The sequence below is a fragment of the Ascaphus truei genome, chromosome 1, assembly GCF_040206685.1.
Source record: "Ascaphus truei isolate aAscTru1 chromosome 1, aAscTru1.hap1, whole genome shotgun sequence".
Lineage (NCBI taxonomy): Eukaryota > Metazoa > Chordata > Amphibia > Anura > Ascaphidae > Ascaphus > Ascaphus truei.
The window spans coordinates 406848487-406864997 of record NC_134483.1 but is presented as its reverse complement, the minus strand read 5'-3'; the positions used below and the strand labels follow the sequence as shown (position 1 = coordinate 406864997).

At 43.5% G+C, this 16511-nt stretch overlaps 1 protein-coding gene across 1 annotated transcript in view; it reads right to left on the bottom strand.

The window, feature by feature from the left end:
- LOC142501342 (uncharacterized) overlaps positions 1 to 16195 on the bottom strand; it is a 35588-nt gene extending 19393 nt beyond the window's left edge. The window contains exons 1-4 of the mRNA XM_075611184.1: positions 16117 to 16195; positions 6261 to 6566; positions 4785 to 4862; positions 3607 to 4419 (exon numbers count right to left, since the gene is read on the bottom strand). Of these exons, the coding sequence (XP_075467299.1) occupies positions 3607 to 4419; positions 4785 to 4862; positions 6261 to 6566; positions 16117 to 16195 (1276 nt within the window). The remainder of the gene's footprint in view (positions 1 to 3606; positions 4420 to 4784; positions 4863 to 6260; positions 6567 to 16116) is intronic.
- Positions 16196 to 16511: the final 316 nt, after the last annotated feature.

Below are 16511 nucleotides of genomic sequence, written 5' to 3'. Positions count from 1 at the left end.
CACTCAATAAAAATTCATGAGGCACTATTTTGCAACATCATTATGTTAATTAAGTGCTTATGCAATATAGGCATAAGGGTATCACATTTTTAATTGTTTGTTAATAAGCGCTGCAAGCAATATAAAATTAGTTCCATATGTAGTATAGTAGTCGGTGGCTCCTCCTCACAATCATCTCATATAAAGGTAGACTCTTCTGAAATCATACATTGATCCGATTGTATCTTCCCCGACATCTCTGAAATACAGCAAACACATGATGGTCAAATATGGCACCTTACTATATGTATCCGTGACAACGCATTACACAGCTCTATATGATTGTGTACATACACACGTCACTCACTTATATGTTAGAAGTACAAGTGTACATCAGTATGTAATGTTTCTTTAAATTTGTAGCAGGCATAACTATGTATATGATGTGAACGTTGCCTGTATACTGAAAAATGTGCGCGCACATCTTAGTGTGCGCACGCACTTCACGCTTGGCTGCACTAACTGTTAGCGCATGCGCAAAACAAAGCGTACGTTGTGCGTTCAATACATCTTGAAAATACCATTAAACATAAAATCTTTATTTCAAATACAATGAATACGAAACTACATTCGTTCTAAACGAGTACATCTGTATTCTTTTTAAACAGACGTGTTTGGACAGAAAGGACGGCCGATAACACAATGCGCAAATGCAATACGTGTGACGTCATGTTAAACCAGCGTGAAACGCACGCTAACACTCCTCCCACTCAATTAACATTCGGCTAACGCCCAGTTTACGGCTACAAACACTGAGCCGCACACATGACACACTGCAGTTACCGTTACTATAACAAAACATGACAGCCAATAGGCTTTGAGGCGCGCACGTCGCTTGGGGGCGGGACTTACATCCGTAATCCTTTTTAAGGACGCCTTGGGCCATGACAAGGGTCCCACGTCATACGTGGTGGACCCGCTTTTAAATGTTGTAGATGTAGCATGATAACAAAACAGGTATGTGTTAGAGTTATGGTAAAATGTTGCTAATATGTTTAAAGTGATAGGAAAGTACGTATATTTATTCCGTCAGCAATGTGTACTACTCTTTCAGGTTCTACTATATTGTATTCGGAAACAATTTGTTTGTGATCGCTACATGTTATGCAGTCTGCTATGTTACGCTGTATCCACGCATTGAAAGGGAAAATGGTGGTTAGAAAAAAAAAAAATATTTAAACGCAGAGTCAACTCATAACGGTTGTTATATTTACCATTCTTCTAGAATTAACTCTTCGTCTGGCTGCAACTGGTCGCTCCAGAAATGCAAGGCTTTTTCATCCACGCTTGACCCACTCGCTGAATCCAGTATGACACACATCTCCTCCATGAAGCGCTCATAGGAATCGCCACTGCTTTCTTCAAACAATTGGTCGGGAGGTATGTTCATTTCTTCGGGTACCCATTCCAATGCATTTTCAGCTGAAAGGCTTGGTACATAATCATAGTAGTTATGTTCTTGTACAATGTGGGTTTCAGGAATGGAGGGTGCAGATATTGCAGCAGGTATCGATTCACACGGAACAGTAGTAGCGGATCCATTGCTATTGGCATTAGGAATAAATATGCCTTTAACCACAATATATGTGCCTTCTTTCACGGTGAAATGTTTTTCTTTGACAATCTTCCAGAAACCATAGTTGTGTTCTAGCTTATCCTGCACACGTTCAAAAAAGTCATTAGTTGATAAAGTGAATGTTATTGAGGAATTAAAATTGCGCGCATGCCGACGGTTTTGGTAATAAGGATATTTTGCTCGAATCAAATCATAGATTTGGCGTGTGCTTGCTTGGTGTCCGCAAGTTGATAAAATTGCTTCTGAAATCATGTATTTATAACCTAAATTCGGATTCATAATTGTCACCAATTCATCAGCCATTGCAGAGTAGCACAAAAGATGTGTGCAGGTATCTGTTCTTTGCTCATCAAAATGAAACTGCTCAATGGCTAACAAATTGCTGTGTTTCCTTTTCAAGGTCAACAAAAGTATAAACTGTAACTCCTTATTTCAAACGCCAATTGGATTTCTAGTTATAATTGCTTGAACATTTGTGGTTTGTGATAGCCGCATGTGGGACAAACATGTATCTTTTTTTTATCTCGTTTCTGAAAACATTACTACACTTTTCATTCAGTAACATTGAGTTTTCTTGCAAAATAACAAAGAGCAGTGTGTGAAAATAGTGCTTAGACAGCCATATCAGTAAATACACACACCTGCAAAATGAAATGTTTTTTTCCCACATACATTTCTGTGTGTATTTGAAAGTCTGGTTAACTCCCTGTCTGCATGAGTTTAAATACGTGTGTATCTATATATATATAAATATATCTCTCTCATAAATATATATATATATATAAAGTGTATATTGTACTATATGTATATTGTGTGTATGTGTATGTGTATGTGTATGTGTATATATATATATATATATATATATATATTATATAAAAAATTAAAAAATTTTTTTTTTATATATATATATTATATATATATATAAAACAAAATGTTTTTTTTTTTTTTTTTTTTAAATATTGCTGGAGTACACACAACATATTGATGGCAGTAAGTAGGCCTTGTATGAAACCTATTTAAATGGTGATAAACATTAGTGAATTAAGTAATAAACATTTGTTTGCACCCAATAATGTTAGAGGCTCACACTTAGTATAGTTGTCAAACATTAGGCCTGTATTATTAAAATAGTGTGTTTTCACAAGGAAGCATGAAGTGTATGTTTTTTGTAAATACATCTATACCAGTTTAGATAGTACTATATACACACACACACACACACACACACACAGTGTGTGTCTGTGTGTGTGTGTGTGCATATATCAATACATACTACATATATATTAGTATCAATTCAGAGATGTTCTTGAAACAAGAACACATAAATGATTAAAGGACAACATTACAATGGCCACCAAAGGTAAGTAATATTTAACACAAAATCCTGCTGTACACGTACAAGAAAGATGTTTGCAGTTAAATAGGTGCTTTTATAATTGCATGAAAATAATATGCACATGCAATGATTACATCAATTAACACACCCAAATGCAATGTTTTGCTGCAAAGTCAATGGCAGCTTCTCTAAACTTAGCAACTGGCTCCTGGTGGACCATTACTGAACAGACGATTAAAACATAAATATTTATAACACTATTCATTAATTAGGAGTGTTAACATTTCCAAAACTTCACGTGTACAAAAACATACTTGAAAGTTTGGAAACAACACAGTCTTCAGCATACATACAATAGTAATTAGATAATCTGAAGTCAACAAAACAAGGCCAAAGACATATTTTCTGAATTATAACATTTATTTTTTTTGTTCCTTTTGCGAGCGAGTAACAGGCCTGCTTGTTGTCTCTTGAATTTTCCTTTTTCTTTTGCCACCAACTTTAGGCACAACAGAGCCACTTGGAGTGGCCTCTGGTACTTCACGGGCAGGGCTTGTGGCCAGTGACTCACCTACAGGGCTTTTGGGCAGTGACTGTTCACCTACGGGGCTTGTGGCCAGTGACTCACCTACAGGGCTTGTGGCCAGTGACTCACCTACAGGGCTTTTGGGCAGTGATTCACCTACAGGGCTTTTGGGCAGCGATTCACCTACAGGGCTTTTGGGCAGTGACTCACCTACAGGGCTTTTGGGTAGTGACTGTTCACGGACAGGGCTTGTGCCCACTGACACATGTGAGCAAGTTGGTAGACACTGCACAAGTGATGGTTGGTCTGTTTCATGTGTGTCTTTTGTTGTTTTTGACCAAAAACTGGTCAGTAGTAACTGCTTGTGTTTTCTTTTTGTGGCCTCCTTTGTAGGTGTCAGCTGCTGAATTTGTACAGATGGCAGCGGTAGGATGTCGTCAGGAACCTGCACAGCAATGTCTGCTACTTGACCGGTAATATTTGGGCCTGGTGAATGAATATCAGATGAATGTGGTGAAAACTGACCTGCATGAACAGATCCTGGCTGTGAGGTGTTGAATTGTGGTACATTAGTCATTCTCCAGTAATTAGCTTGTGTTTGCTGAACAACTAATGCTTCGAATGAGGTGTTGATTTTTTGCAACTGTTTAGGCACTTCAATGAAGACTCTGTGGAGATGTGCCAATTGTGAAACTGTTTCTTCCTGCAGTGCAATCATCCTTTCCAGCACTGTCATCAGGTCAGAATGGCGACGATTTTCTGCTTCCACAATTTTTCCCTCAGAAGCTACAATTGCATCATATGTGGTATTTGCTGGACGTTTTGGCAGTAAAACAGTTTCAATTGGAACCTCTTCATGGTCACTTGCTTGTATTTGTGTGTCTATGGCGGCGGCGGCGGCATCATCATCATCATCATCATCAAAATCCTCTTCATCATGTTCTACAAATAAATGTACACATTATTAAATGGCATGTTAATCTCTGCTGTGTTACTATGTAATTGTACTGTGTCATAAGTAACAACTAACATGTTTCCATACGTTTTATAACCTCACATTAAAAACTACCTTGACTTAAGAATAATGTTTGGACTCAGTATGAAATATGAGTGAATGAAAACTTGCTGTAAACTCACAACTCCTACATGATAGTTAACATCACTAACACAATACAAGTTGGCTTACACTTCATTTTCACTGACACTAAGTAATCCTATTTAAAGAAGATGTGCAAAACAAATAATGAACATGACAACATAACATATAGAAGAGCACATATTATATGGCCACCAACTGATACACTCACCTTCTAGGTGTGTTGAGCTGGCTGACCCAGGTGAAGACACTTGTTCAGTCTCAGGTGACACATGTCCTTCAGGGGCAACTATATATAACAATAACATAAATTTTACATTTACATGTGTAAATATTGAACAAACAGTTATTGTATGTTCTGTATTTATGAGTACCTAACAGCATCATTTCCTTAACCCAAAATGTGTGTGTGAAAGTGAACATAAATAGTTGTAATAACAATGTACATGCCTGTGTACTTAGAACTTTTGAGTTCCCTAACATAAAACATACTATGTTCCTGCAGTAATGCGTGAGGATAAATAGATTAAATTTGAACATAAAAATCATATGTTGTGTAGTGATATCAGTATCATAATGTACATAACTATCATGAGATGACCATTCACAATGGTTATCATGAAGGTGGTCATATTGCACAAAGTGTTGTTTTTGGTAGAGGATATGTGTGGTACATTAATATAAGATGTGGCACACATGAATGTGGCTGTGACTAAACAAGACAACACATGCAGTGTGTGATAATGTGTCGTTGATAGTAGTAGTTCAACTATAGATATGAGTGAACTAATGTGTGACGTACGGTTTGATAAGTAATGAGTTGTTGGGGCATTTAGTAGCTAAAGTGAAGCTTTCAAATGAGTGTGATTAACTTCAGTTGTGCTAGTCAGGTTGTAAGAACGGTATTCCCTTCCCCAAAAAGCCTAATCAGCCACACCTTTCAATTACTTGAAACAGGTGCAAATGGTGTGAACTAAGTTGACCCTAAAATGAGGCTGTAATTAGTGTGTGTGCTGAACCCCACCCCCTCTGTTGAAGTGTATGCTATGATGAGATATTAATTGCAGCTGCTTTAACACAATGGTAGATGAGCTAAATAGTCGTGTGCAGTTTTTAAGTTATGAAAACAATGACATAAAATATGATACGTGTGCCTCATTATGCTGTCTGTATATGAGTTAAAGTAAAAATGGACCTTTTCATAAACAACTATAGATGTGTTAGTGCAAGTGATGTTTGTAGGCCGTTGCATGCAATATATTTGATGCATGCTTAAAATAGGCAGTAATGTCATGTTTGTCGGAGTAAAATAAATAAAATACACAATAATATTATACATATTTCTGTTCTGTACCTGTAGCTAGTAATAATTTCTCATTAACATGTGTTACACATGTGTACTACCCTGTTGTTCCCCATCTTCGCCCACCATCAATTGCTTCCACTGCAGCAATGCATTTTGGGAATTCACATGTAAATGAGCACGCAATGGCACGTGCTATATTAGTTACTGCTTTTAGTAGGACTACAACATATATGTCTATTTTGAGATATATATATATACAGAATCAGACATATACATATATAGATGCAGGTATGCTTATATTGTGAAGACAGTATAAAAAGCAGTGTAACTATGCAAAATAAATGTAAGCAACGACACGCCTAGTACAGTAATATTTCTCACCTGGTGGAAATTGTGAGGGGTAAATTCCTATATCACGGTCACCAGGTAAGCCTTCCACGACGACGGGAAGTAATTTTGCCCGAAGCAGCTCCTCCAATGGACTTAATATGAGACGTTGTGGTGTGGGCCCACCTCCAGTGCCAGTAGCATGCACGCGTTGGTGTTGTATTTTCTTTTTCAATTTGGACCTAATATCATCAAATCTCTTGTGACAACTCCGCTTGTCCCTCACATGATTCCCACACGCATTGACACCAATGACTATTGTGTCCCACATCTCTTTTCTGCTTGCTGAACTTGTCCGCCCTTGAAAAACATATAAAATATATGAGGTAAATTAATAATAATATAAGCACCAGTTTCCTACACTGCTAGCTGTTCCAAGAGATAGCAAACATGCTGTTTTATGTGTAATATGTGAAGCACATGAGCATTCACTACTAAACCTATACATGTAAGCAAGGTTGCATTCATATTGTATGCAGTTATGGCAAATTGACCGCCTGTGTTTAGTTGTCCTTGTAAGGCATGATAAAAAGCTGTGTTTCCAGACTAATTAACATAGAAAGATATTGTGAACCCATATTTGCATATGAACAAAACTCAGATGACCTAGGATCACATGTATTTGAATAATAAATGTAAAGGTACACTTACCTAGTAAATGTCCATATATACTGTCAAAGTGCTCCAGAATGCCAGTGACAAGAGCTGTATTTTCCTGGTCATTGAAGCGAGGATTACGTGGCTTCTCGACACGTTTCTTCCGAGCAGGTTTAGGGTCAGAGCTTGGCTGGTGCTGACTGGACTCTCCTTCTTCCAATGGAAGAGCCTCCAAAAGCTGGCCACCAGCAAGCACGCCACCACCATCCACCCCATCTGCAACTGCGCCACCAGCAGCACTCCCAGCACCAGCACTCCCACTCCTAGCACCAGCACTCCCACTCCTAGCACCAGCACTCCCACTCCTAGCACCAGCACTCCCACTCCTAGCAACAGCACTCACACTCCTAGCACCAGCACTCCCAGCACTCCCACTCCCAGCAACAGCACTCCCACTCCCAGCAACAGCACTCCCACTCCCAGCAACACCACTCGCAGCACCAGCACTCCCACTCCCTGCAACACCACTCTCACTCTCAGCAACATCACTCCCCTGAACAGTACGTTCACTCCGACGCGTACTCGCACGAGTAGCACTCCCACTCCCACCGGCATCACTCTTCCCACGCTTTGCAGGCATACTTCCAGCACTCACAAAAAACAGACAAGAAATGTACAGGCAATCACACGAAACACTTCCACATATAAAACAAGACAAAGATGTAAACAAAACAACAAAGGACAAAGCTCACCCAATACACAACAAGTCTCTCAGTCAATATGCAAATCTTCAATCGTCCAGCTCTGTGCGTCTCTCTCTCTCTCACTCCCAACAACACAGAGAATGATTAGCAGTACACGTTGCCTTTAAATATGGCGCGCAATCAAAAACATGCTTATTTCGCCTGATTCAGCAAGATTTGTGATTGGGCAACCTATCAGCACCCCGCCACGCACGCCGATACACCTGTGTGTGATCGGATAATCATCGTGAGAGTGGGCGGATTTGTTTTCGGGTTGATTTTGAATGTATTCGGCACTTACTGCATACGGAGAGGAAAAATCGCCAATAACATGACTAATCGGTAAGATTGCCGATTTCACATAATCGACGCTTACTGCATGAGGCCCCTAGTCCTTTAAGATATCAGCATGGTCATCTTCCTGATTGTCCATGTCACGGTCGTTGTTGCGATCTAAAAGAGTAAGCTCATCTCCACGGATATTGGAATTTGTTTTTGTTTTTGTGCACCATATTCTGCAACTTCTCCCCATTTTTGGCCGAGAGCCTCCAGTGACTCTAAATAACAACACTGCCTGCAGTGATAAATTTACTTTCAGAGTAGACACTGGAAGGTAGACAGCTTAAATGACACAAAACGACTATGGTTAAACATTGTTATTTTTTTTCAACCCAGTATGTATAAAGAGTAGAACTGGTTCTGATATTAGAGCTTATTTTATATTTAAAATGCTTCTCCACATAGTGGAAGCTAAGTAGGCCTGTAGATATGTCGGATTTGTTTGACATACTTTTAAAATGGAGAGTTTTTGTTTGGAGCTTAATGCTGACTGTGTATTAAAGATGGAGTAGAAACAAGTATAGCAGCAGAAGAAGTAGAATGCCTGGGTGGTAGTGTGTAAGCAGGGTTCAACAGCATTTTCACAAATGATTTCCTGTGTGGTTACCTGAAAAGCTTGTGTAACGGGTATTCCCCCCCCCCCCCCAATCGCAGATATAGTGTGGGGTGCAAGGGAACATACAAGGTTACCATAGGTGTGGTGCATTACCTGTTGGCTCGCAGGAGGGCTGAGCTTCCGCCACGGGGAACCTGGGGCAATTATACTAGGGGTACTCACAACGATGCAGCGCCTCCACCTGCGATGGCTCCCAACAGAGGGGGAGTGATTCCTCGCAGGACAATCAATAATACCATACACAGTGATTTATATATTAACTAATACCATTTACTGGGAACAGCATATAACACATCATCACATCAATACCATAACATATCAGAACAGGTATCCCTCTCTCGAGGAGACACTTACTGCGATGTCCAGCAGGACGCTTCCCCAACACTAGGTGATCCCACCCAGTGTCCAAAGAACCCCACCCAATGTCCCGCACTCTTGCAGAGAGAGGCAATGAGTGACTGCGCAGTCACTATTTATACTAAGGGCCCGTTGGTGCACTTGTGTGTTAGATAGTACCTGCCGAGCACTCCCGTGCTCGGATCTCCAACTGGCTTCACAAAGGATCCGTTGTGTGATGGTTCTGTCTGATCCTACACCGGACTCCTTTGTACGCGGACTGCCAGGGGCGATCCGAACCTGGAAACAGTCTCTGTGGACCCCAACTTGGATCCGAACCTCGTAGCAGGAACCGCAGCGTCCGCTGTGTCCCTGGCTAATCTACCCTACCGTGGCAGGATCCCTAACATAGGACCTGTCCCTACAGCACTAAGTGACACGCGCTATACTATAGGCCGTCCCTACAGCACAGCAACCTGAAATGGCTTTGGGGGAAACTCCTAGGGGCATACAGGGGTTAATAGCCTGCCCCACTCCCCTAACTCTTCCCAGCCCTGACTGTTACTAAACTAATCCCAGCACCTGCAGCAACAAGCTGTACCCACTGGATGTGTGCAGCCAACGTGCTACACAACAAGGTGCCTGCCTGTCAGACCTCACAGCACTTACCGCCGTGACTCTGACAAGGCAGCACTACACTAAGGGCAGCGTCCCTATCTTGGGCCTCCCTCAGCACTTACCCACTAATCTAGTGGGGAGTTGGGGCCTACCTGGGGTGTGGGTACCTATATTTGTGCAGGAGCTGCACTCGCTCCCCGCACCCTTCCTTCCCTCACAGCTCCCTGACTCCAACTCACTTAACTGATAACTATCAGCGCATGCAGCAACACCCTGCAACTTAACACTAAGTCCGCTGCTGCCTTTCTTCCCTTCTGTTCCCCAGCTCCCACTAATGCAAGTGACAGGGTCCCTAACCTGAGGGCTGTCCCTGGCAACACTCACTTTACTGGGGAGCTGAGCTATCTCGGGCCCTGGGGGTACTGGCCTAGTACAGGGAGTCCCTGACTCCTGTACCCTACCTCCTTCCCTGGGCTGCTCCGGTCTCTGACTGACTAGCCTGCTCCAACTGACAAAAATCCTGTCTGCACACAACATTGTTGCAACTCTGCAGCATGAGAAGCTGCCAGCTCTATTGGCTTCAATGCTGCCTGTGACAAGGGTGAAAGTGCAGTCCCCAGAGGCTGCTGGGAATTGTAGTCCTTGGCAAAGCTCTTTTCTATGGGGACCGCGTGCGCGATCTTTCTTGCGCATGGGCGAAGCTCGCGCCATAACCAAGAGGGCGGGGCCCGCCGGGAGAAGTCGCCGCCCCCTTACTCCACTGCCACAGGGGTAAGGCAGGGGGCAAAGGAAGATCAGGGGAACCGGGGGTGAACCCCTTACACTTGTAATACTTTACACACATGGGCCACACGTTTCTACTGTGATGGAGTGAGGAAAGCAGTTCCCCCTTTCTCTATATCATGCAATGCTGTGTAGCTGGATATTGCTTGCTTCACATGTAGGGAGTTGAATTCCACTTTACAACCCTTTGCTTGGTCATTGAGCTTTCTGTATGCTGTAGCACAGGGGTGGGCAACCTATTTCTCAATGTAGCCACAGGTGTGGCGAATGAGAAGTGAAAATAGCCACACAATGTAAAAATGGAGGTATTGTGTTGCGCATGCAAAAATATTAAACACACACTGTTTGAACAAGTTTATAAACTCTCAGGGCCGTTCGATAGTGTGTGCGCCTGTGCGTGCCTGTGCGAACGCGCGTGCACGTGACACATGCTTTTTGTGTGTATGCTGTGAGCGAGTGAGGTACTGTGTGTATGTGTATGTGTGTGTATATGTGTGTGTGTGTGTGTGTGTGTGTGTGTGTGTGTGTGTGTGTGTGTGTGTGTGTGTGTGTGTGTGTGTGTGTGTGTGTGTGTGTGTGTGTGTGTGTGTGTGTGTGTGTGTGTGTGTTATAAATACGTTTGAAATAAATAAAGAAATGCTTTAATAAATTATTTATTAACATTGTACATACACACACACACAAACACACACACACATACATTTCAGTGGTGGTAGCGGCGTAAAATCTTTATTTTCCTCATCTTCCCCCCTGTCGGCCGGTTCCACGCTCACTGCCATGCGCGCGCGTGGCACCATTATAGAAAGGCTGCTAACCTCAGCCAACTATAACTGCCACAAATGCGCACGGCGCAGCAAGCGCGCCTCTATAGAACGGCCCTCAGACCGCAACCCCCTCATCCTCTCACACTCCTCTTCATCCTCCTCTCACGCCACCACCACTACCCTCCTCATCATCATCTCCTCACCCCTTCATTATCACCATATCATTTAACCCCCCCTCATCACCATCTCATTTAAACCCCCTCATCACCATCTCATTTAACCCACCCTCACCATCATCTCATTTACCCCCCCTCATCATCTCCCCCAGCACCCTTAATCTTCCCCCAGCACCCTTGATCTCCCCCCAGCACACTTGATCTCCTCCATCATCAAGCATCTCCCCCCAGCACACTTGATCTCCCCCATCATCAAGCATCTCCCCCCCCCCGCCCCCCAGTGGTGGGATTCAAAATTTTTAGTAACAGATTATCTCTCACCAGCCCCCTCATATCTCTCCCAGCCCCCTCACATATCTCTCCCAGCCCCCCTCACATATCTCTCCCAACCCCCTCACATCTCTCCCAGCCCCTCACATATCTCTCCCAGCCCCCCTCACATCACTCCCAGCCCCCTCACATCTCTTCCAGTCCCCTCTCATCTCTCCCAGCCCCCCTCACATTACTCTCCCAGCAACCCTCACATATCTCTTCCAACCCCCTCACATATCTCTCCCAGCCCCTCACATATCTCTCCCAGCCCCCCTCACATCTCTCCCAGCCCATCACATCTCTCCCAGCCCCCTCACATCTCTCCCAGCCCCCTCACATCTCTCCCAGCCCCCCTCAGATCTCTCCCAGCCCCCCTCACATATCTCTCCCAGCCCCCTCACATATCTCTCCCAGCCCCTCACATATCTCTCCCAGCCCCCTCATATCTCTCCCAGCCCATCACATCTCTCCCAGCCCCCTCACATCTCTCCCAGCCCCCTCACATCTCTCCCAGCCCCCTCACATCTCTCCCAGCCCCCCTCGCATCTCTCCCAGCCCCCTCACATCTCTCCCAGCCCCCCTCACATCTCTCCCAGCCCCCTCACATCTCTCCCAGCCCCCCTCACATCTCTCCCAGCCCCCTCACATCTCTCCCAGCCCCCCTCAGATCTCTCCCAGCCCCCCTCAGATCTCTCCCAGCCCCCCTCACATATCTATCCCAGCCCCCCTCACATTTCTCCCAGCCCCCTCACATCTCTCCATGACCCCCTCACATCTCTCCCTGACACCCTCACATCTCTCCCAGCCCCCATAACATCTCTCCCAGCCCCCCTCACATCTCTACCAGCCCCCTCACATATCTCTACCAGCCCCCCTCACATATCTCTACCAGCCCCCTCACATATCTCTCCCAGCCTCCCTCACATATCTCCCAGCCCCCCTCTCATCTCTCCCAGACCCCTCACATCTCTCCCAACCCCCTCACATCTCTCCCAGACTCCTCACATCTCTCCCTGTCCCCCTCACATCTCTCCCAGTCCTCCCATCCATGCCTACCTTGTCCGGTAGTAGAATCTCTTGAGTCAGAGCAAGAGCTGCACGGGGAGAGGAGCGCTCTATAGTAGCAGCAGACAGGAAGTTCCGGGTCAGGCTGCTAGATGGCGCACCTCCCCTGCAGTCCTGCTCTGACTTTCACTCAATTAATTATGTTACCGGCTAATACTTTCAGCCCGGTGCCGCATACCATCTCCCTCTGCCGCCTGTTAGCGAAAGTTAGAAATTCCCCCTCCCTCCCCCCCCAGGAAGTCCCGGCGGCCCTGTTCGCCACAGTTTCACTGCCAATTCGCCACAAGTGACGAATGGCGACAGGGTTGCCCACCCTGGCTGTAGCAGAACAACGGCCACAGATCCTGTTTGCGACAACAACATCTCCTGTGCCAGTCCTGTCATTTTAAAGAAAAAACTGTGCAGTATGTGAAGCCTGCAAAGGACCAGCAAATCAATAGCACATATGGGACACGTATTTAACAGCCTTAGGGCCTATCATGTAGGTCCGTTAAGTGACTTATCGACAGTTTTGAGCACTTTTCGAGCAAGTTTGCATGTGTACTGTAGCTATTCAGAGAGCTCCGATAACATGCCAAACTCGCTTGAAAACGGCTTCTTACTGATCGATAGCGCTTCTTCTCAGACAAACTGAGCAGTAGCTCCAAAAATGCTCAAACGTGCATTTTTTTACAAATCGAGTTATTCAGGTAGCTCCGAGATACACATCGTGGCTGCAACTCGCCGGTTCTGATCTCGTCACCTGAAGGGTGGTGAGATGGGATCTGCGATGTGCATCTGATGGAGAAAATGTATTCTTCCTGCATAGAATTCAAACTGGGGATCTCCGGAGATGCTCTGCATTAATATCAGGTCCGGAGACGCCCTGCTTCAAACCTTTGTAATAAAAACACAATTTACACCCAGCTTCATTACCGTGGCGGCTAACCTCTAAGGTAATGAAGGGGTTAAATACCAGTGAGAGAAACCGGAAACAAGGCAGAGCACTACATCCAAATTGAAAAAAAGAGAATTACAGAGAAAACGTTACCATAGTAAAAAAAAAAATGTAGATTTATTGGATAAAAAAAAACAAATATATAGGCCTATATGTTTGTTTTTTTTGATCCAATAAATCTACATTTTTTTACTAAGGGAACGTTTTCTCTGTAATCCTCTTTTTTCAATTGGATGAAGGGCTCTGCCTTTTTTCCATTTTCTCTTGCTGCCAACATTAAGCGGATGCACACAAAGTACCCCAGGACAAGTGGATTTCGATTTCAAGAGAGTGCACATTCATGTGAGTCTACTACTGTACCTTTATTTACTGATGTATATTATTCTGGACACCAGAGTGTGTAAAATCTTCACCACAGTGCTTAGTGAGATTTTTTACAGTTAATATGTCTTCTATTTCGGACTCTAGTGCATGTATATCAAGTTACTGGAATGGTACACTATTGAAGAAATTTGTTTATTTCAAAGCAATTTACAGCATATCTGCCACGTGTTTTTGAGCACCACACAGTGTTTTTTCTATCTGTTAAATACCAGTGCCCAGTATGTTGGTGGTAGTGGAGGTGGGTGAAGGTTATAGTTGCCCCATGGTGGGTGGTTAGAGCTACCGAGAGCGTTTCAGGAGTGGGTATGTAAAGGTTATGTAATATATATATCCAGGACATACTTGACATACCCAGGACATACTTGAAAACGAGAGGTAACTCTCAATGCATTACTTCCTGGTAAAATATTTTATAAATAAATATTATATATATATATATAATCGGAATGGTGGCTGTACCATGTGTCAGTCAAATGTGATGTCACAGGCCTTACATAAGGACTGTCATATCTGATTTGACCCCAAAAAGGTGGTGAATCAACATCTCATGGGCCTGTTAAAGACAAGAAAGAAGACAAGAAAGATCAAAGACGGTCTACTCACCGGGGCTTCCTCTGAAAGCAACTGAGGATCATGGACTTCTTCTCATCGCTTGCTGATGAGGATCAGTGTCAAGAGTTGGTGCCACAGTTTGATGAAGTTGAAGAATCTTCATCCTGGCAAAAGTAAGAAACACATTGATTGCATTTTATTTAAATGTTTATTTTTTTTTATGATGCCCATTGACTGGCAATGGGTTTATCTACTGTATGCTCTGAGGGTATAGACAATCAATGCAACCCCTACGGAAGCCTGTAACTCAGGAAGCATGGGGTCTCAGACCTAAAATTAATGAGGTCTACCCCGCTTGAGTAATATGCAAATAAAATTAAAATATAAACAGCACAATCGCCTGTAAGAGCTGTTCAGGGAAACACAGTTCTCTCTGTGCAGCTCTTACAGATGGCTGCATGCAGATCGCATGGTCAGAACTCTAAAAAAGACACTGCTAACTCGATCAATATGGCGTCTTCCTACCAAACCGTATCTGACTTGCGATAACTCTTTCTAAATACCGTGATAATACACGTCAAACTCTCCCTGAGAGTTAACAGGTTGTCCGATAGACCCCAGCAAGTCTTTCTTATTAATATCTCTGAAGTTGCATCTTTATCAGGAGAATGTACCATAGAAGATGAGTGCAACTTTGGGAGAGTATCTCATCTTCTATAGAATTAATGGGTCTCATAGTGGATGCAGATGACAATAAAAAGTAAGTTCAAATACTGTATATCAATGGGATGACATTTCTGCATGCGGAATATATGGACATTCCAAAGTGATCAACTTTTCTTCTTTGGTGACTTTGCGCTTGAATATACAGTACTACATACTATATATATATATATATATATATATATATATATATATATATATATATATATATATATATATAAATTAATTTGATGTCTGGATCAGGGACTAATGAGTTCCATACAGAAAAATAGCTCTGTTTTTGTTTGTGAAGCTGGCATACAAATAGACTGCTTTACTGCTGGTGGCTGCTTTAATTTAGCAGTACTATCTCATCTCCTCCTCAATGCTGATGGTTTCTAACTTCACAGGGTCTTAAATTGTCAGAAAGTTCCCTTGTCATTGCTTTCCCTCTTAAACATTCCCTGAATTTAGTACCACTAGCAGCGAGGTATTTGAAAATCCGCCTCCCCTAGGCACTTACTACAGTAAGTCGGCTGCCTCTTTGCTGCCTCCTTGCTGCGGCCCTACATCTCCTTTGGAATCCCAGCGTCAAATGACGCTGTGGACATCATCAACGTGACGGCGCACTGTGTTGCATTGAAATGGTAATGTGACAACATAACGCCATTTGACATCGTGACGTCACGTTGCTATGGCAACGAGACGCCATGTGACATCATGTTGGGGCGTCCATTTGACGCTGGGATTCCAAAGGAGATGGAGGGAGCGGCAGCAATGAGGCGGCCGAAAACATGTAAGTGCATTCCCATTAGGTCTGATACAGTAGCACCGAGATTGATGCAAATGCACATGGGGGCAACAATTTTTGATTCCCCAAATGTTGCCGCCCTAAGCCCAAGCCGAATGGGAAATCCACTACTTACCACTACTAAAAACAACAGAAACAAACACCTCCTGCTGCTCTTCCTCCTCAGACTCTGAGGTTACCATTTCAAGAGTCATGGGCTCCACATTTCCCTCTTGCCATAAACTTTTGTTCTGTGCCCCTATGCTCTTTGTCACTTACAGTATTTTTTCCTGTTGTGAAATCAATATTGCTGCTGGGTCAGTCTCTCCTGTGGGCCTGTAGGAAGCTGAAATGTTCTCAGTGCTTGACATCTTAGCTTCCTATTGCCCACAAAAGTGAGACTGATCCAGTGACCATTTTAATGCTTATTGTTCCTTTTTCTGAAATCAACATGGCTACTTGGTCAGCCTCACTTCTGTGGGCCAATAGGAAGCTAAGAAGCAGAAAGTACATTGACTCCCTGTTTCATGA